At 39.7% G+C, this 18923-nt stretch overlaps 6 protein-coding genes and 3 long non-coding RNA genes across 12 annotated transcripts; 8 read left to right on the top strand and 1 right to left on the bottom strand.

Moving 5' to 3' along the window:
- Window positions 1–892: 892 nt before the first annotated feature.
- On the top strand, window positions 893–4202 carry LOC124344295 (ionotropic receptor 93a-like). Its single transcript, XM_046797796.1, has 10 exons — window positions 893–905; window positions 1853–1908; window positions 1990–2096; window positions 2163–2262; window positions 2365–2526; window positions 2628–2814; window positions 2898–3118; window positions 3190–3318; window positions 3391–3539; window positions 3614–4202. The coding sequence occupies exons 5-10, from the start codon at window positions 2488–2490 to the stop codon at window positions 3879–3881; spliced, it is 993 nt and encodes a 330-aa protein (XP_046653752.1). The 5' UTR covers window positions 893–905; window positions 1853–1908; window positions 1990–2096; window positions 2163–2262; window positions 2365–2487; the 3' UTR covers window positions 3882–4202.
- A 351-nt stretch (window positions 4203–4553) lies between these two features.
- LOC124344563 lies at window positions 4554–5209 on the top strand. Its single transcript, XM_046798133.1, has 2 exons — window positions 4554–4617; window positions 4686–5209. The coding sequence occupies exons 1-2, from the start codon at window positions 4606–4608 to the stop codon at window positions 5118–5120; spliced, it is 447 nt and encodes a 148-aa protein (XP_046654089.1). The 5' UTR covers window positions 4554–4605; the 3' UTR covers window positions 5121–5209.
- Window positions 5210–6068: 859 nt separating this feature from the next.
- On the top strand, window positions 6069–6855 carry LOC124344577. The gene is made up of 2 exons (XM_046798167.1): window positions 6069–6129; window positions 6207–6855. Exons 1-2 carry the CDS (start codon window positions 6118–6120, stop codon window positions 6585–6587), a joined length of 393 nt encoding a protein of 130 aa, XP_046654123.1. The 5' UTR covers window positions 6069–6117; the 3' UTR covers window positions 6588–6855.
- Window positions 6856–7557: 702 nt separating this feature from the next.
- Window positions 7558–8338, top strand: LOC124344375. The gene is made up of 2 exons (XM_046797920.1): window positions 7558–7666; window positions 7744–8338. The coding sequence occupies exons 1-2, from the start codon at window positions 7655–7657 to the stop codon at window positions 8110–8112; spliced, it is 381 nt and encodes a 126-aa protein (XP_046653876.1). The 5' UTR covers window positions 7558–7654; the 3' UTR covers window positions 8113–8338.
- A 473-nt stretch (window positions 8339–8811) lies between these two features.
- On the top strand, window positions 8812–11091 carry LOC124344600 (protein bicaudal C homolog 1-like). Its single transcript, XM_046798203.1, has 10 exons — window positions 8812–8923; window positions 9007–9219; window positions 9296–9523; window positions 9585–9785; window positions 9856–10015; window positions 10072–10185; window positions 10250–10408; window positions 10474–10587; window positions 10660–10779; window positions 10848–11091. The coding sequence occupies exons 1-10, from the start codon at window positions 8888–8890 to the stop codon at window positions 10859–10861; spliced, it is 1359 nt and encodes a 452-aa protein (XP_046654159.1). The 5' UTR covers window positions 8812–8887; the 3' UTR covers window positions 10862–11091.
- Window positions 11092–11922: 831 nt separating this feature from the next.
- Window positions 11923–12748, top strand: LOC124344395. The gene is made up of 2 exons (XM_046797932.1): window positions 11923–12000; window positions 12070–12748. The coding sequence occupies exons 1-2, from the start codon at window positions 11989–11991 to the stop codon at window positions 12547–12549; spliced, it is 492 nt and encodes a 163-aa protein (XP_046653888.1). The 5' UTR covers window positions 11923–11988; the 3' UTR covers window positions 12550–12748.
- Window positions 12749–14563: 1815 nt separating this feature from the next.
- LOC124341703 lies at window positions 14564–15387 on the top strand. 2 transcript variants are annotated; one of them, XR_006918573.1, is made up of 3 exons: window positions 14564–14699; window positions 14839–14958; window positions 15029–15387. It is a non-coding gene; the product is annotated as an uncharacterized LOC124341703 (long non-coding RNA). The 2 variants fall into 2 exon arrangements; XR_006918574.1 differs by having other exon boundaries at window positions 14564–14731.
- Window positions 15388–16156: 769 nt separating this feature from the next.
- Window positions 16157–16807, top strand: LOC124341971. Its single transcript, XR_006918692.1, has 2 exons — window positions 16157–16291; window positions 16488–16807. It is a non-coding gene; the product is annotated as an uncharacterized LOC124341971 (long non-coding RNA).
- A 76-nt stretch (window positions 16808–16883) lies between these two features.
- LOC124344314 lies at window positions 16884–18729 on the bottom strand. 3 transcript variants are annotated; one of them, XR_006919671.1, is made up of 8 exons: window positions 18595–18729; window positions 18475–18513; window positions 18244–18408; window positions 18078–18176; window positions 17584–18009; window positions 17409–17516; window positions 17061–17305; window positions 16884–16990 (listed from the first exon to the last, which is right to left on the bottom strand). It is a non-coding gene; the product is annotated as an uncharacterized LOC124344314 (long non-coding RNA). The 3 variants fall into 3 exon arrangements; XR_006919669.1 differs by having other exon boundaries at window positions 18078–18408; XR_006919670.1 differs by having other exon boundaries at window positions 18078–18408; window positions 18475–18595.
- Between the last annotated feature and the right edge of the window lie 194 nt (window positions 18730–18923).

The following is an 18923-nucleotide window of genomic DNA, read 5'->3' as shown; positions in this document are numbered from 1 at the left end:
CAAAGTTGTGTCCGGTTTCATGTTTAGGCTACTATATCTACCTGACAGACGCGGCGCGTAATGACACTAATAGTCAGTTACTGTTGATGGCCACTATCAGGCCTTTTAAACCAGTAACGGGATCGACAGCAGTCGGTCGATGGATAAAATCCATTCTGACGGAAGCTGGAGTCGATCCCATTTTCTCAGCTCACTCCACCAGTGGTGCCGCAGCATCGAGAGCCGAAAAGAAAAGAAAATCTGAATTTGTTTTTTTTTTCTAAGTCCTTGCCACAGAAAACAAATTCAGATTTTGTTTTAAAAAATGTGAAAAAACTCGCATTTTTTACAGAATCTAGGCATTCCATCTAATTCCCTTTAAAAGTAAAGAAAAAACAAGGAAAAATTATGAAAAATTTATTATGATTTACATAGATTTGAAACTCATATTTCTCTTGTGGGAGTCCACAGCTTTTAACCACTAAGTTATCAATCGCATATTTCCTACTGATTCTGACCATGGTCCAATGCAAGTCAGACGCACAGGCATCCAAACGGTGGAAAGATGGTTTGGAAAGTGGAACATCTCAAGATAACTTTTGGCCCTCTGAATATGAAAAGTAGGGGATGGGAAGGGGTAGGGGCTGGGAATCATTCGGCAACACAGGGATAGCCAGCCTATAGGCCGTTACTAGAGTAGGCCATGCCCCATAAGCTTGCGTGGAACAGCTGACTACCCGCAGATGATTTTGTTAAATTGCAGGGGTTATTTGCAATATTTTTGAAAAACACTTCAAACAAAAAGTAATCAGAATTTAATTTCTGATTTTGTTATGTAATTTTTTTTTTTTTTTTACATAAAAAAATCAGAAAACAGGTTTTTCAAAAATATTGCAAATAACCCCTGCAATTTAACAAAATCTTAGGTATAGTAAAAATTTTAGGTATAGGAACATTAGATCATTCACTACTTATTTTTTAATTTTAATTCCGATTCTCCCGGAAAAATGTTTACATGGCCGACATAGGAAATGCTGAAGAGGCCCGTCCTTAATTAGAGTAGTCCATGAGATTTACATATTAACTAGTCAAAATTGAGTGAATCTTTCTTCATGTTAATTAATTCAGACTCATTATTATACAAGTCATATTTTTATTGTTAATTGTATTGTAAATGGGGTATGGGGAAGAGACCACATTTAATCTGTAACTACTTTCTCCAAAACGTTCGTTTACAGACAGGACAGGATTGGTATCTTTGATACAATTCGTATTGATCCTTATGCATCAATAGAATAACTGGCGATCGAAGTTGATGGACGGCTGCCGAGATTTGGGTGTGATTTGACTTGGCCAGAACTGACAGATCTGTCAACGTGTCGTCAGGGAGACAGAGCACAAAAATGGCTGGCAACTTCATGTCTTCCAGGTTCCTTCGTCGTCCCCGGTCATCCCTTTTCGGTGACCCGATTGCTGAATTGACATTGTCCTTTGAACAAAATGAATCCATGGTCGACCCTTGAATTTTTTAAATGGAGAGCTTATTAATTTATGAGATCTGCCTTCCTGTGGCAGTGCAACTCCTTGAACTCATCGATGCTCGTCGATGCCAACATCTGTGTGACAATCACAGTTGTATTGAATTGCCAATATATAAAGTCAAAGGGTGATTGTTCCAGAATTGCTCTTACACTTGCGACTTTGGCTGGGAAAGGATCCCATATCAGTTGGGCAACCGTAACCTCTTGTTGTATTGCAGTCGTTGGCGTTTTGGAAAATATGGGAACCCAGACTTGGGTGATGCGTGTGTTAATTAGCGTTTATTTTCTTTGTCAACCTTTCTTATCGTTGGAATATTCTACCCCACCTGCAGTGGCCATCAGGGCGACTCCGCACAACAAAATCCAACTCTTATTCGCCGCATCTGAGGTAAATATTTCAAAAAATAAGAAATCTAACTCCAACTTTCTCTAGAAGAAATCCAACTGCTATTTAATTGTGTGTCGAAAGTTCCCCACAGCATTAAAAATTCAGCGGAATGCGACTGGCCACTTGGTCAGGTTGGAAGGTGCTTCAGCATTGGTACTGGACTGGTTGTCTCTTCGACATAAATTCAAGTAATACAAGTAAATAATTAAACATTGATGGTCTCCCTGTCAATAGATTTTTTTACTATACAACAGTTACTCTATCTTGGACATCAACGGCCCTCCACGTCCGATTCAAACCCTTGAACCTGCTGGACCAAACAATCCAGGGCTCATCAGCTACGTAGTTAGAGGGGTACTATATGTCCATCATATTCAATCACATTAACTTTTCCAATCGTGTTTTCTTGTTTATTATTATATTTTGCTGGATATGCGTGTACTATAATATATATAGGAATGTGACGGGATTCTCGCCATCATCAACGCGACACCGGACCGTTCACGCCGTCTGGAACTTGTCCAGCAATGGTTCTACACGCCGATTGCCTTTCTGATTCCAACCCCTGAAGTTTCGCAAATGAACGTCGATGCCGTGATTAAACCATTTCAGTTATGGGTTCGTCATCTTTTTTGATTTAATATTATTATTATTCATACTAGCAGGCCAGCAGCAGAATAAGTTTCACTTTGTTGATTTAATTATTATATTCAAAATAGGTGTGGGTGATGTTATTTGTATCTGCCGCCTCCGTCATCATCGCATTGCTGTACTTCAATTGCCTCATTCTCAATAAGGAGATGAAATTCTCCGCTGCTGATGACGAAGAAAAGATGTCAATCGTATCTCCTATCCGCACCTCTGAGAGCATTTACATGTATGTAGCGGGGACGCTATTGAATCAAGGTAAAACAGCACAAGTGTTTTGTAAATAGTTCAGCACAATATTTCTAATTAATTATAATTGACATTTCGTTTGATATAATAAGGTGGATACATTTCCAGCACATTGACAACCATCCGGCTAGTGGTGGGGGCCTGGTGCCTACTGACCTTTGTCCTTCTCAACGTCTACAACGGCATTTTGATCTCTTACGTCACCGCTACCCGACACGCTCGTCCGCTCATTAACTCTGTCGACGATGTCCTAGCCGATCCCAACATCCACTTGATCCTGAATAAGGGTTTAGGTGCAGACATTGTATTTTCAGTAAGTATTATTAGCTATCCATAAATTCCAATGATTTGCTATTATACCTTTGATGGATTGTTTCACATCAGTCCGCCGAGAAGGGATTGTTCAAGGCGATGGGCGACAAACTGCGATCCTATCCCCACTCGAGATGCAACTCGACACAGCAATGCGTCGACATGATCAAAACCACACCCCATCGGCACGTCTACTTGCACGTATGTCTAGTGGTTTCATCAGTTTTCTTGATCAAGGTCGAATTGATTTATTTATTATATATCTAAAAAAAGGGTTCGGTGGTTTTAAAAGCTGAAATCCAAAGGGACTACAAGAAAACTGGGCAGTGCCAATTGACTATAGCCGCAACAATGCAGGACGGATTGGGTCTCGGTTGGGGACTAGCCAAAAACAGTCCTCACTTGGAGAAATTCAATCAAGGGTCTGATGATATTCATCTTTCATTATTATTGTGAGTGTGCTGTGCTGAGAAATTCAATATTTTTTAAAAAACAGGACTTTGGAACTTCTTGAAAATGGACTCATATCTTCGTGGTTGACTCGGTTGGAGCCCAACACTCGGCCTTGTTGGAATAACGACAAGGGCAATAGCAACGCCAATAAGAGCGACAAAAAGCCGCTGGTACGATTGACGCTGATGAACTTGACGGGAGCATTTCTTGTTTTGGCGGTTGGATCTCTAGTGTCCGTGTTGGCGTTCCTGACTGAAGGGATTCTTTCTCATTATTGGAAAAGGCATCAGCAGATGACCAGCATTGCATAAAAGTCTTACAAAGGAAAATGATAGTGCTGGCCACCATATATGATGGCAACAGCATAGCATTTATTAGTTCGTTACCGCTCCGACACAAAACTCACTATACTCTGTTTCTGACACAATTAAACAAAGATATAATTATAGGTAGTTTATATTATTTATTGTGTGTGATAATGAGACGTAGACCGCTATGGATTGAGTAAAAACCCAAACATGTATTAAACGGTTATTGCTGTGTGTATAGGCTATAGACAGAAGATGTATAGACAGTAGAATATCCGAGCTGTAATCTTAATTGGATGTAATACACAATCAATGCACGTTAAATATTATACGTGGTTGGATAAAACATAAAAGAGTTATTGGCTTTTATTGTGTTCACAAGTTCGTCGTCTTAACCTGCTTGGCTTTTGATTTGCTTGACTAAAAGGAATCGTAATATATTTAACACCGATTTAACATTTCATGGCCGATCGGCATCAGTTCTTTAATATGGCTCGATATTTTCTATTAGCGATTTAGCATTGAACAGAAAAGTGTTAATAGCTAAATAGCCAGTAAAAGCTAAAGGTTTGAGGTTAATGCGGCGTTTAATTGGTTTCTCCTTAACTAACAATTTGTTTGGCATTGGACGATGGCGTATAAATAGCGCAGCCAAAGAAGCAATCGGCATCAGTTTGCCAACTGACTAACTTGTTTGCTAAAACAAATCTCTTTCACGAGCCCAAAAATGAAATTGACTGTAAGTTAACTTTTCTAATTCATATTCAATTTTGTTATATTAAATGTGACATGTTGTATTGCCTTCAGATTGTCTTTGCTTGTCTCTTGGCTTTGGCCGCTTCCGAGGACAAACCAAAAGCTGAAAATGAGGACATTCAAGTCTCCCCTGCCGATCAGGACGTCGCCGAGTGGCGTCACTTCGGATATTTCGGTGGACACGGCGGATATTGGAGAGGACGTCGATCCGCCGAGGAGACCAGCAAACGGGAAGAAGTGGCCGCGGCCGTTGAAGTTTCTGCCGACCAGGAAGCCGACGAAATGTACGGCCGTCGTTACTACGGCTACTACGGTTTTCCTTACGGCAGTTACGGACATTGGCGTGGACGTCGTTCTGCTGAAGAAGAAAAGATTCAAATGGCCAGCGCCGATCAGGACGCCAACGAATGGAACGGCCGAGGTTATTATGGCAGCTACCCGTACGGTTATCGTAGTTACTACGGCGGGTACGGCAAACACTGGTAACATTTTTGCCCCACAAATATTGATTGAAAACAAGACAACAACCATTTTGTACACTTTCATACGATTAATAAACAACTCGTTTCGTTTCTCCGCAATTCTTGTCTATACGGTGTTTATTAAACTAAAAAATGATAAGAGGAGAGTGTAGGAAGAGTTACAAAGCTACAACACGAAAAAGAAAAGAAAAAATAAATTTTGTTATGGGACTGTCCGAAACGCGTTCAATTCCGGTACCTCCCCGGAAATGGACAATCGGAACTGAAAAAAATGTATGACGTCCCTGAAAAGTGAAAACTGGTTAGTTTTTATTCTTTGTTTTTGTTTTCTTTTACTTTGTTAAATTTTTGATTTGACGTTACCGAGATGAGATGTGATTTCATCATGGCTATTTTTATTCAGCAACGCCATTTTCTAATAGCATTGCAAAAATCACGAATTTTGTTTGACAGCAATTGCAAGTCGAATGTTGCCAGCGATTGTTACTTTATTATTTAGCTTATTAGTCCACCATCAACTTAATTTTACAATTTTTTTAAAATCCTCATAAACCTTGGAATCAATACTATACGATCTTAATCAATTTTGGTTATTAAATCAACGTGAGAAATGTAATACAATAGTGCTATGGAAAACAATACTCGCATCCCATGAGATCCAAAGTGTAGCCGGTGGGGATGTTGTAAAATAGAACCTTGATTGCATCCTGTTCAAATTTGGGATTGCGCAAAACATGTTGGCCGATGTTGGCAGTAGCATATAATTCTTTGGGCAATTTTTAAAATCAAACATTTTGGCGACTTTTTTTGTTTTTATGACAGACACGACGAGATTTGAGCGATGCGACACACTGACAATAATTTGCAAACTGTCCAAGGTCGCCTAACGGCTAATGGAAATTTATAGGCGGCGCATATAAAAGCAGTCGAGATGGACTCAATCAGCATCACTTTTTCGCAGGTTGGTTGACTCGGGACACTCACATCGCGCTAGCTCAATCATGACAATTGTGGTGAGTTTAATTTGATCTTGACCAGGAATAATAATTGAATTTCTCTTTTTATTTCCTCGTGTTTATATGTGCTGTAGATTTCCTTATTAGTTTGCTTCGGCATTGCGGCGGGAATAAACGGCGCGTCTGTTTTCACCGATCGGCCCCCTGCTGGAAAGATGCACACGGAAACTAATTGGCATCGTGTACCCGAATCGCCTCAGTCATCCGATGATTATTGGGCGAATCTCCGCTCGTCGCCAAGAATTCTGTCGAGCGCCGACCGATTCCATCCGTCGAGTATCGACAGGATTTCTCCGCCCAATCTGGACAGGATCCCTCCTTTGACTATCGACCAAATTCATCCTTTAAATATTGACAGAATGATGCCAGGGTCGAATCTCGACCGAAAACTGTCAACAGACATAGCGCACAGCAGTCACAGCTGTCAAAAGATTCTCATCGTCGAATGCTTGTAAGATTGGACTGTGCCTTATAGCCTTTCTCCACTTTATTTCAAGTTAGATTATTCGCTACTCTCTACGCTATCTGCTTTATCAATAAAGGTCAATAATAAAACGATAATTCTGATGACAAATGCCCTACGTATAGTTACACGTACAGTTCTAGCTATGTATCCCACACCCTTCGATCCATTTCGTTGTATATTCGTGACTGCAATCAATACATCAACAGAGTGTCGTGACGGTTCTCTGCTGGGAAAAGAAAAAATTGGCTGTTGGCTCCAACTTTTCCTCATATTTAACGGATGAAACGGTTATGGGAACGCCTAGACACAACTGCGCAACAACAGCGCCCGGTGAAGGTCATATGCGCTGCACGATATTAGACTCGATTGTTTAGCTCTTGGATAATTGCAGTAACTCGCCTAATTTGCCCACATTGCTCGAAAGTATGTTTTGACTCGTCTGCTAAATGGATCCTCCTTCAAATTATAAATGCGAAAATAACCGAAGTAGTAATGGAATAATAATATAACAGCCCAAAATGAATTGACGCTTGCCTGTGTCAGTTGGCTTTTTACTGCCATCACTCAACCATCAATCATGTTTTATGGCAGCAGGCGTAGTACACATTTGTCAACAGATAAACCACAGTCTAAACATACACGGCAATTTTCCGGTCATATCAAAACACAAAAACATTTAGATACCAGCCAAGGAGACTATTTATCCATGAAGGACATCATTGATGGGACTCGCTGCTTTTGTTTTTTAATTCCCGAAAATTACACCTCCCGCTGACCACTTTTCCCAGTCATGTACTAGACGAACTTTCTTCACTTTGGTTGTTTTGACCGACTCGATTTTGTGGTTGGAAAAAAGGCTAAACCCATCATGAGAAGAAGAAGCAAAAAATTTTATCGTGTGATTCTTCTTCTTACAGCCATAATAGTACTTCCGGTTTCGAGGCGTGGCACCTTGTGCAAGTATAAATAGTCGAGCTATAAACAGTCCAGCAGCAACAGTTCCTCAACTGACCAGCAGCTTTGCCAATAAGCTCCTCCACTTGTAAGCGAACTAAAATGAAATTCGTGGTGAGTCCAATTTAATTCTAGATTATTTTTTAAAAACAAATTTTTAAAAAGTTAATTATTTCTGTTCACCTATTCAGATTGTGTTGGTTTGTTTGATGGCTGTGGCCGCTGCCGTTGACGAGAATAAACCGGATGATGCGGATCTCAACACCAACATCGAAGCTCCAGCCGATCTGGACGTCGATGACTGGCACAGTCGCCGTTACTTTGGCCACTATTACAATCCCTACGGCTACTACAACCCCTACAGATACGGCAAACATTGGCGTGGCCGACGCTCATCCGCTGATGAAGACATCCAGCAACCGGAAGCGGAAGCTAATAATCCCGTCGTCGACCAAGACGCTAACGAGCACCGCCGTCGTGGCTATTACGGCTACTACAATCCCTACGGTTATCGCAACTACGGATATGGCAAATACTGGCGTGGCTATTCGTGGCATTAGAGATAACATTCAAATCTATACGAGTAGTGGGTTCTATATGTATGGCTATCGATAATGTTTTATTACCTCCCATTGTTGACCTAACTGGAATTTGAAATTTCACTTGGCAATTCCGTCATAATATTACGCTTCAAAATGTTGTTTCAACTCTGGAAACTGGATCTGCTAAAGGTGTTTTGTCATATTGCCTTTGGATTTTCTTTTAATAAATTTCTTTCAGCAATAATTTCTTTGATATTCGAAATGAAATCATTTAAATCGTATTAAATTGTATGCCTTTGGAAAAGGTATAGAATTTAGAGAGCTCATTAACAGCATCATTTACTGTGGCCCAAAGGGAGTTAAATTTACTTAAGGCTATAGAATTAATTAGATTTGGCATTTCAGATTTAGCATGTTAAAAGATAATGTTCAAAACAGAAATCTAATCTAAAAGAAACTTATCAAAGTTAGTCTCAGATGTAAACTTACCGATCGTAATGAAAATGTTCACACACACACCGAACAATCGCCAACGTTCACATGTCGTCACCGCTAAACTGTTGCGTCACTTTAGAAAAGGCCGTCGGGCATCTAAAACAGCCACTGGGCAATTCCACACTCGTTGAAGAGGGGCGTTAAGACGTATGTGAGAAGGCAAGTTCATGACCATTTAACTTTCAAGACCCCCCCGTTTGACCTTGATCGATCAGCTGGTCTGACCTTACATCACCGTCGAGTCGTTGTATGTGAGACCTCACTCGCTCTTGTTCTTTCGTTGGCTCAACACCTCGGCATGGAATCTCTCAGCAGCTCTGCATCCGGCATTTTGGTAAGTTAAAAATTTAATTCCTATCACTTAAATTGTTATTGTGTGTGTCTTGATGAAAGAAACGATTGTTGAAATGATTTCAGACTCCAGCAGCCACATTGTCGATGGAGGTGAGTTATCCTTACCATTCGCATCTCATCGGCAGATCTGGGCAAAATGTGAACCGCGTGATGGACGAGTCAGGGACTCGTATTCATTTCCCTGATCGTAATCGCATTGTCGGAGAGTACAAGTGCAACAACGTCATCATTCGAGGACCCATGGCCAACATCGAACAAGCTCGGACTCGCATTCGGGTGAGTCATCCACCACCAGTCGGTCATTTTGATTTGCCATTGTCTTGAAAACATGTTCTTCTCGTATATATTCTAGATGGATATTCCCGTCGAAATTATTATCGATTGCAGCAATGAACGGATTGCATCCATCGGCCGAACGTCCCTAGAAAGTTTCTTCTCCACCACTTATGGCGTCCTGTTGCGTTTCTACCCGAAAATCGACGGTCTCAACTGTCAGGTGAACATCCGTGGCCAACACCATCGCATTCAACGTCTCAAGGAAGCAGTGACATTTTTCGGTCGAATGACACAGACCCAATTGGTACCAAAAAAAACTAAAAGATGAAAATGTTATTTCCTTGAAATAATCCGATTAATGGCAGGAATCGATGGGGATGAAAATCGAAACGTCGTTTGACCACGTGTGGCTTATTCACGACCACATTGACAAAATCGCTGCCGAAACCGGAACCGGAATTCGAATCCCGGATATTTCCAACTTGAAGGAGCTGCCGAAAAAGTATTGCATCTGGATCCGTGGCCCTAGTGTCGATTCCGTTTACGCCGCCAGTACTTTTCTCACTGTAAGTCGTTTTCAATCTTTTCTTAAATTGTTGCAACATTTTTCTGATCAATTTTCTACTGGTTGGGAAGGGACTTTTGCCGATGCAATTGATGGTCCAATTATCGTCGGATCGTATCAATCCTTGCCTCCTGACTGAAGCTCAAGAAATGGATGTTTTGTTTCACGTCGAACGTTCCGCCGTGGGTTCCCTACTGACGGTCCGACTCACTTCGTACGAATTGAATGCACGTAAGTCATGCCAATACATTTTAATTAATTGTGATTAAAAAGGCTTTTTTGATAAGGTAATTTGTACGAGATGTTGAGACGCTGCCTAGATCTGCCCGTCAGCCACGCCGTCGTGCCAAATTTGCCTCCCATTTGGTTTCATCGTGCAGATTTAGTTCACAATACCTTCCGTAAATTTGCCCATGGATTTATTTAACTTAAAAATTGATCTTAATTGTTAATTGTATCTTCTAGTTCCGACTACAAAGAAACTGTTACAAGAGTTGTCATTTGTACAAGTCCAGCGTAGCACCAGTCCTCCTCTGCAGCTGAACGGAATCGTAGTGGGAAATCCGCAATCGCCAATCAGCACCGCAGATTGCAGCCTCTCTTCCGCAAGCGTCTCTTCACCCTGTGAGTTTCTTCCTTTAATTAGTTATTTGTCTTGGAATTTGTTTATTCACGCTTGTACCTGGCAGGTGCTTCGAACGAGTCGTGCATTCCCGCATCGCTAACAGCCGCAAGATTCGACCCGAACTCGTCGCGTCACCTCTCCGACTTTTTGGGGACTGTCGGTTTATCTCACTACTCGGGTAAGAAATTTAATTTTCATTCTTTTCTTTTTAATTGAATAATTGCATTTCTCATTTTGTATTTTTTTACAGATCTCTTTTTGAGAAATGAAATCGACATGGCGATGTTTACAACTTTAAAGGATGAGGACCTCTTCAGCATCGGCGTCACTTCGTTCGGGGCTCGCAAAATATTGCTCAATGCCATTCAGGGTGAGTTGTATTACATCTTTCCTAAATGAATCAAAATTAATTTACAGGTTTTATTCGATTTATTTTAGAGTTGCGCATGTAATCTGAATCGTTCGCTTGCTAAAACCAGGATTTTAGCTGAAATATCTTTTTTTTTAATTATTATTTTAACTCAGGAGCACACACATAATCCCATTTCATTAATTCAATCTTCTTCTCCTCCCTTACTCTGACCCAGGACTTTCATTCGACTCTTCCTGTCGGACTCCTTTTGCTCGTTTCTCACTTTTGCTCGTCCTGTATTGATTTCTTAACATTTGAACTGCTGAACATCGCATCCGCCATTGTACATGACATTTATTGAAAATCTTCATTACACGACTGACCCTGTTGTGTAATCTTTTACTTGCCAAACCTCTCCCGGCCCAACTTTTTAACCTGAAAAATTATTTTCTTTTTCTTCTAATTTAATTTTTGTAAAATTAGGTTTTGATTCAAGCTCAGTGGTTCGTACAGTTGGTTATATTTTTTGGTGTAAGCATAGACCTTCATCTAACAATTTCACATCATCGCTTGTATCGATCGCAATCAGATTCGAACACCGTCACAATTCCGTGGAACTCGGCGCCTTTAGTGATTCGGCTATCCAACCTGTATATGATACAACTTCTGATTCCATCTTAATTGCTTTATTTAGAAGACTAAACACCTGAAAAGAAAACATTCGGTTTCATTTGTTTTAGTGGGAAACTTTACCAAGTCTTACACACTTGCTGCTGGAGGAGGAACCGAGTTATTTGCCAAGACACGGATGAATGAACGCCGGCAATTGTCGTGTGACTCCTGCGACTTGTCTTTATTTAATGAGCAGAAACGACGACCACCATCCGTGAAGGGCGACTGCCGACAATGACTTTGTTTAGCCGAGTCAAAGACCACGTCAATATTGTTATGTAAGTAATACTCGTTTCATTTTCACTGGACAATCTTTTACACGCACGTTAACCCGAAATGTTTTCATCGACTCTCATTTCGTTCTGGCAGAGTCCCGACAAATGGCAGTCAACTCCAATTTCAAGGTTTATCGTGTGAGGTTTTTCAATTGATTTCGTTTAGTTTCCGTTTCAAGGCGCAGCATTTTGTATAAATAGTCCAGCGAATCGATCCAGCAGCATCAGTTCCTCAACTGACCAGCAGCTTGCCAGGCTCATCCATTTTCCGCGATCGAAAATGAAATTCTTGGTGAGTTTTTTTCAATATTTCTTGATTATATTTTCACTTGAATTGACTTGATATCTGCTTGGTTTATAGATCCTGTTATTGGCCTCTCTGTTGGCTCTGGCCGCCGCCGAGCAACCGGAAGCGGATCTCAGCACCAACGTCAAAGTTCTTCCTGACCAGAGCGTCGCCGAATGGAATCGCCGTACTTACTACGGCCACTATTACAACCCTTATGGCTACTATGGACACGGATACTGGCGTGGACGACGATCCATCGATGAAAAGAAAACGGAAGGAGCTGCCAAAATTGGTGATGCTGATCAGGATGTCAACGAATGGCACAATCGTGGCTACTATGGTCGTTATCCACGCCCATCTTATTATCGTCACCACTACGGGCACCATCGTGGACGTCGTGACGCCAGCCAAGACCAGGCGACGCAGGAAACCTATTACCCCGGGTGGGGATCTCATCGTGGAAACAACTACGGTGGATATCCTTATCGCCAGCATTCTTATTACCATGGCCACTTTTCACCATCGTCTTATTCTTATTCCTACCGTCACTGAATAAGAACCTGCAACTCACGACAAGGAGGTTTCACCAATACTTTTCTTTGACATTTTTGGGGTGCAACACTTGGACTTTTGGACCGCGTCTTACTGCTTTGACTTATTCATTGGTTTACTTTTGCGTGAAATGTAATACACCGTTTTGACGTTGTTGCAAACAATAATACACACTCTTTGACTCTTTGTTTACGTCTAAAAATTGTTCGGAAACTTTGGGATTGGAAAACAAATAGAGAAATAATGGATTAAATTTGTTACTTTTATCTTTTGTCTGTGGTAGGGGGAGACGAACTAATTAATATTTGAATAATTCCCATCCGTTTAGCGAAAGCGGGTGAGAAAACTACTTTGTTCGTTTTAATCGTTTTTGAACGGATTGATTTTTAATCATTTAATAAAGTATCGATATCTTAATCTAATTAGAATATTAGTGTCGTCAGCTTCAAGCTTGCTTGTTTCAAGTTTCGAAAATAAGGCAAAGATTACAAAGAAAATGAAACGATCACTATATTTTTGGAAACGTACAGTGGGTACCGAAAGTATCCCTACGGCTGAGAGGATCAGTAGGGGAAACGCGTTTTTCAAAACGCTCCCAAAAATAGAATTCTCGGTGGAATTCAATAATTTTTTTTCAAAGGTTAATATTAGGGCGGGGTATCATGTGATTTTTTTGGGGAATTTTTCAACAACACGATATGTGTTTTTTATCGCGTTTCGTAAGTATCTGTACGGCCGAGAGGACTAGTAGGGAATGGGCTTACTTTGGAGGCCTGTCATTCGGTATCTACGTAATATTATAGGGTGGGAAAGTTCTTAAAAAAAGAGCTGCATTAGCTCTATGTGTGGTCATAAGATCACATTTTTCAAGTTTCATTTATAGTAATGAAATCGAAATTGAAAACACGAACTATAAGTTTTCCGTTTATTTCCCCTCGATTCCCCCTCACCAGTGTTGCCATATCCCAAAATATTTACCCTTTGTCTTTCTCCCTCTTCCGTTCAACTTGGTCTCAACACGCCGCGGCGGTACTTACCGCCGCCTGACGGGACAACCACCGCGGCGGTACGTACTGCCGCGGCAAATAATTTCCCCAAGATCACAGCGCCACTCGGTGGCGATGTGGGGCAAGGGCAATACACACGACGAACAGAAGATACCGCATAACGGTATGTATAATATGTAATACATATAACGTAATCAATCAATCATATGTATTATAACGTAACACCTTTTACGTTGTTGAGAAGCATTTGTACACAATTAAGAAATCATTTTATCTTTTAAATTTGGACGAAATAAGGTGTTAATAGGGCTTGCAGTGCAAAACATCACGGGCCACAAACTTCCAGCAACCAGCCCCCAGAACAAAGTAATTTGAATTATTATGAATTAGGTTTAGGACAAAAAAACACGCAGAAGAGAATTTACTAAATTATGTAATGTTCTATCATGAAAAAATTCCTTTCGAACCAACCATTTTAACAAGATTTATTAATAATTCTGTAATATAATAACATTGGCGGTATTCAGTTTACTGATATTAATGTAGATGGCAGCACTTTCGCTTGTGTTTATGTTGAAATGCATGAAAGCAAAGCATGGCCGATTGGGCGATTGGCCGTGATGTCATGGCTCTTGATTCCATCCACTGCATCCACTCATTCCACTGACTCATCTCAAAAATTCCACTGTGAATCACTTCAAAATTTTTATTTTTATTTCCTCTATCAATCATGGATGACACCACGGATCTAGTCATGTTAAACATAGTAAATTTAGTATTTAATAAATTTAACAGATTGTCCCAGCAAAGAGAAAGGTGCATGCCAAGACATGGCTCAGCCTCATTCAATTCAAATAGGGAAGGCTCAAATAGTTAAACATTATTGATTGCTCTTGTATTGATGCACAAGAAGTATACCACCAGTTGTGAACATGGGAGAAGCAGGCAAGTAAACTTTTCAGAAATCCTTTCATGCTGATTTTGCTGATCTCTTTCTTATGTTTAGAATTGACATGACTGCAAATTAAGTCAGAGTTTACATTTTTTGTGGCAAAGGGATCAATGAATATGAAGTTTGCTTTGACCAAGCTGTAGACCCAAAGTCTATTCCCTTCCAGCTGCTAAACCAGAACACGAGACAAAGTAGGCATTGGAAATTGCAAAGACATTTTATGGTTGACATTTATGACTGCCCTCACTTATTTGGGAACAATATAACAGCAGTTTTATTTTGTGATAAACTTAAGAATTTAATTTCTCTTTGTTTCTTTTTACTTCTCAGGTAAAATTGTTTCAGTATACTGATCCTGCAGCTGAAGCGTTTGTTGTGAATAGCATTTCATTTTTACAACGTCCTTGTCAGGAAAATAACTGGAATCTTGGGAATGGTGCAACTAAATAGGTTTTGAATTGTGACTCATCATTCAGACTTCAAAGTACTAATGTATTTGTATCATTTCTATTTACATCAGATGGTATCGTGATGTACTCCAATGAGCATAATTATTCCTTCAGTGGCCATAAGAGTAGATTTGTCCTGCCCACACAGAAGCCAGAGCACCAAGTCTCATGTCATGAAAAAAAAGCTCATGTTCTGTCGGTTCTGAATTGATTAAACTTCCCATTTAAAATTTATAATAAAACACATTTTACTTAGGGTAAAATGGCACTCGTTGATGGGTTTCACTAAGCTGTACTCTTGCGTTTCAAATATTTTGGTGCTCAATTAAGTCAAGACGATCTTGGCCATGCCTCACACTTTTGTGTAGCGTCACAATTGTATTGTTTTGAAATTGAAATTCTCGCTGGTCACGTACGTGTTTATTTGAATTTTGAATACAATAAAAAAGATTTGTCCAATATTTCTCTTTCATTGCATTGCTTTTACACGCTATATCCTGACTCGTCTATTTTTATATAAATCTACATAATTTTCCGTTAAGATATTATAAACACTGATAAATTAGTGTATAAGCTAGTACGGTCGTCGGGACTCAGGTAGTCGGGACGAAGCCCCATTCCCCCCGCCGGTCTTTAATGGCAAGTGCCGTACAAAAAAAAATCCCAAATTTACGTCATATCTTGAAAACCGTTCTTCTTAGCGAGTTTTGGTCTTCGTATTTTTGTATCTAAACATGTTTAAAGTTATAATTATTAAGAAAAAACTGAAAAAAAATTCCGTCCCCAACGGCTTTCATTCAACGATGGCGGCGGCCGTGGGCCCACAGTCAGGGCTGTTTAGCGCATGAGTTCGTACCAGGTGGTAAAATCTTGCGAAATTAATTGCATGTGATCGATTAAAGATAGAAAAATTCTGTGTTCAGAAAATGAATTGGCGTGTAATTATCTCTCAAAAAATATAAAAATGAAATTATGCGCGTAAAAAATGTGCCTCGGGCAGAAAACTGCGATAAAGTTTTTTCGCCTTTCCTGTGAAGAAAAACACTCGTACTCCCCTTACGGATGGTAGTCGACACTCAGCCGGACTTCGGCTCGTGTTAAGCCGATGATTTTCCCTCCTCTCCGGTGTGTTTAGGGATACTTTCATTTTCATTTTTTTTGTTTATGGCTAGATGGGAAATCGGGAAATCCTACTTGACGTACCATAACAATAAAGACATATTTTTTTGGAGTGTTATTATGTGATTTTTTTTTGTTTTCATTTTCATTTTGAGTATGATTTGTAGCATACCGTAAGTTCAACGTTAACTATTAGGAAGAATACAAAGTAACAGGTAATTATACAAGGTCAGGAATATTTAATTCTCTAATGTATTAGATAACTTTTAAATTTTGCTAATTTTCAATCTGCTGAGACTGATTGAAACCTGCTTTTATAGTCAGGTCAATAAAGATAAAGCCAGTCAACATTGAAAATATTAACATAACAGAAGCAGATGTAATATATATGTATTTTCTTATAATTATTAGGCATTGGAAAGTTATAATCCTACAGCTAAGAGACCAGACTATTCCATCCTCATCCATCTTCGCTCAAGTCAGCACACCTCATGGTCATTCGACAGACACTTTTCTCCTGTTGCATGGCAGTTCAAGCTAGATTATACGCTTGAAGAATGGTTCTTATCTTTCTAAACAACTTTTGTAAGTTACAAGATATGCATCTTATACAAGCAGAATTCCTTCCTCAGAGGCACAGTTCTGAAGTAGTATGATAGTCTTACATATTTTTACCCTTTCCTAAAACATTGCTGACTTGATAAATCAAAATATATAACTTTTTCACTTAATGAAAGCAGTTTTCATGTTAAGAGACAACCAAGGTGTGATTACTTGTTAAAAAATAGACAAAATTTAAACCATAAGAATTGTTCACTGATTTATTATTGTAAGAACTGAACGAGATGAATGCACTTCATTAGATTATTCTCATCATAGGCTTTAAAAAACAGAATTGGATTGATGTAACTTGGCTGACAAGGATAAAAAATCATATATTAAGGTTATTGTTTGCTAAATCAGTTCAGTTAAATTTAAGATTACCTGGCCATTTTGAGTAGACATTTGAGAAAGACTTCTCAGAAACATTTCTTGTGATGTTCCAGGAGTATTGTTTTGAATTTCGTACAGGTATCCAAAAGATGTTCATCAAAAAAGAGATTAGCAGGTTCTTCCTTATCCTTTCCTGGTTTGCCTGGTAGCCATTCTGAATAAACGTACTCTTCATCGAGGGCCTCCCTACACGCAAGAAGTGCAGCTGAAACTGGCAGACTTTAAATCGAACCTTCCTAAGAAAATGCAGATATTTGTAAAGACTTTCGATTGACAATAAATGTATGTGCACAACATGTGCACGCAGAAATCATGATTTCTTAATGGGTCCGTATATACCTTTTTAACTGTGATAACAGTATAACATCGTTGGTTCCGGTATTTAATACACAAGTGTCCAGCTACAACTCCAACACCTGGAAGGAGGGAAGCAAGTTACAGGAACGTCTATAAATAAGAAATAGTGTAGTCACAACAAATGCTGAATTCAAAAATGGCCAAACAATATCAGTACCTTTCTCAATTTTTTGACCAAACTCGTTCATAAACTCGGTTGGTAATAGTTGCTCAGTTGAGTAGTTTTTACTTGTTTTATAAACTCTGGCATGAAGTGGATTGAAAAAATGGAATGCATAATCACATTCCCAGCATAAATGTTGCTTACAATCATAACAGCATACGAGGATTCGGCCACTTTTCTTGCACACAGTGCACACACTATGAAACTGACTTCTCCTCTTGAGTTGGGCATTAACGAAAATAGTCCGTATTTCTGTTGTCCAAGCTCCATGAAGAGCTTCATTTCTTGACTGCCATTCTTTGCCTTTCAGTCTTTCTTTCCTGAGTTCCCTTTCCTTTTCTACCACTTTAGTAAAAGCATCATTTTGTATGTCTGCTGCTTTTTGAATGTCAATCATCACATTTTCCATTATTTTTTACCCTGAAACAAATAGTAATAGAAAATAACATGCATTAAATAAGGAAGGAGTAAGTTTGGGAAACACTTACTCATCTCATCAACATCAACAGTAGTTTCAGTTGGATTCGTAACATTCTGAAACAAGTCCAAGCCTTCCAGCGGTGCAGCTGCTGGATGACCAGCAGCTTCTACATCCGCAGGTGGAAAATCATCTTGTTAGGTACGTTGTTATTTGATTTGATGCCATCTACCTACATGAACTAGAGTTTGGCTTGTGGGTTTTAGAACAGGGAGAAGCTTTGGGCTTGAAAAATGAAAGATTTGATTGTTGTCTGAGGTTTGAACCTCTATTAGGCTCACCCAACCGCTGCAATATCTTTTTGGCGTTCTTTTCATCTTTCTTTTTCGACTCATTTAAATCTGTTTGAACAGAAGAATTTGAAAACATCTTACAGATAACGTTTCGAAAAAATGTAAGAAAAATACCTGGGTCTTCAGGAGGTTGATCCATTTTCAGAGCACTTACTTAAGTTTCAATAAGACCGTACGAAATATTGCTTAATTTGTCAAAGCTTTAGCAATTAGCAGACAATACTTATTGTTTACCTTTAAGAAAAGCTACCGGCCTGCCGCCACCGAGTGGCGCTGTGATCTTGGGGAAATTATTTGCCGCGGCAGTACGTACCGCCGCGGTGGTTGTCCCGTCAGGCGGCGGTAAGTACCGCCGCGGCGTGTTGAGACCAAGTTGCTTCCGTTCAAGGGAAGAAAGAGATTTTGAGATATGGCAACACTGGTGAGGGGGAATCGAGGGGAAATAAACGGAAAACTTATAATTCGTGTTTTCAATTTCGATTTCATTACTATAAATGAAACTTGAAAAATGTGATCTTATGACCAAACATAGAGCTAATGCAGCTCTTTTTTTTAAGAACTTT

Source organism: Daphnia pulicaria, chromosome 6, assembly GCF_021234035.1.
Source record: "Daphnia pulicaria isolate SC F1-1A chromosome 6, SC_F0-13Bv2, whole genome shotgun sequence".
Taxonomy (NCBI): domain Eukaryota; kingdom Metazoa; phylum Arthropoda; class Branchiopoda; order Diplostraca; family Daphniidae; genus Daphnia; species Daphnia pulicaria.
Note: the sequence above shows the minus strand (reverse complement) of the source record. Positions and strands in the feature narration are given on the sequence as shown.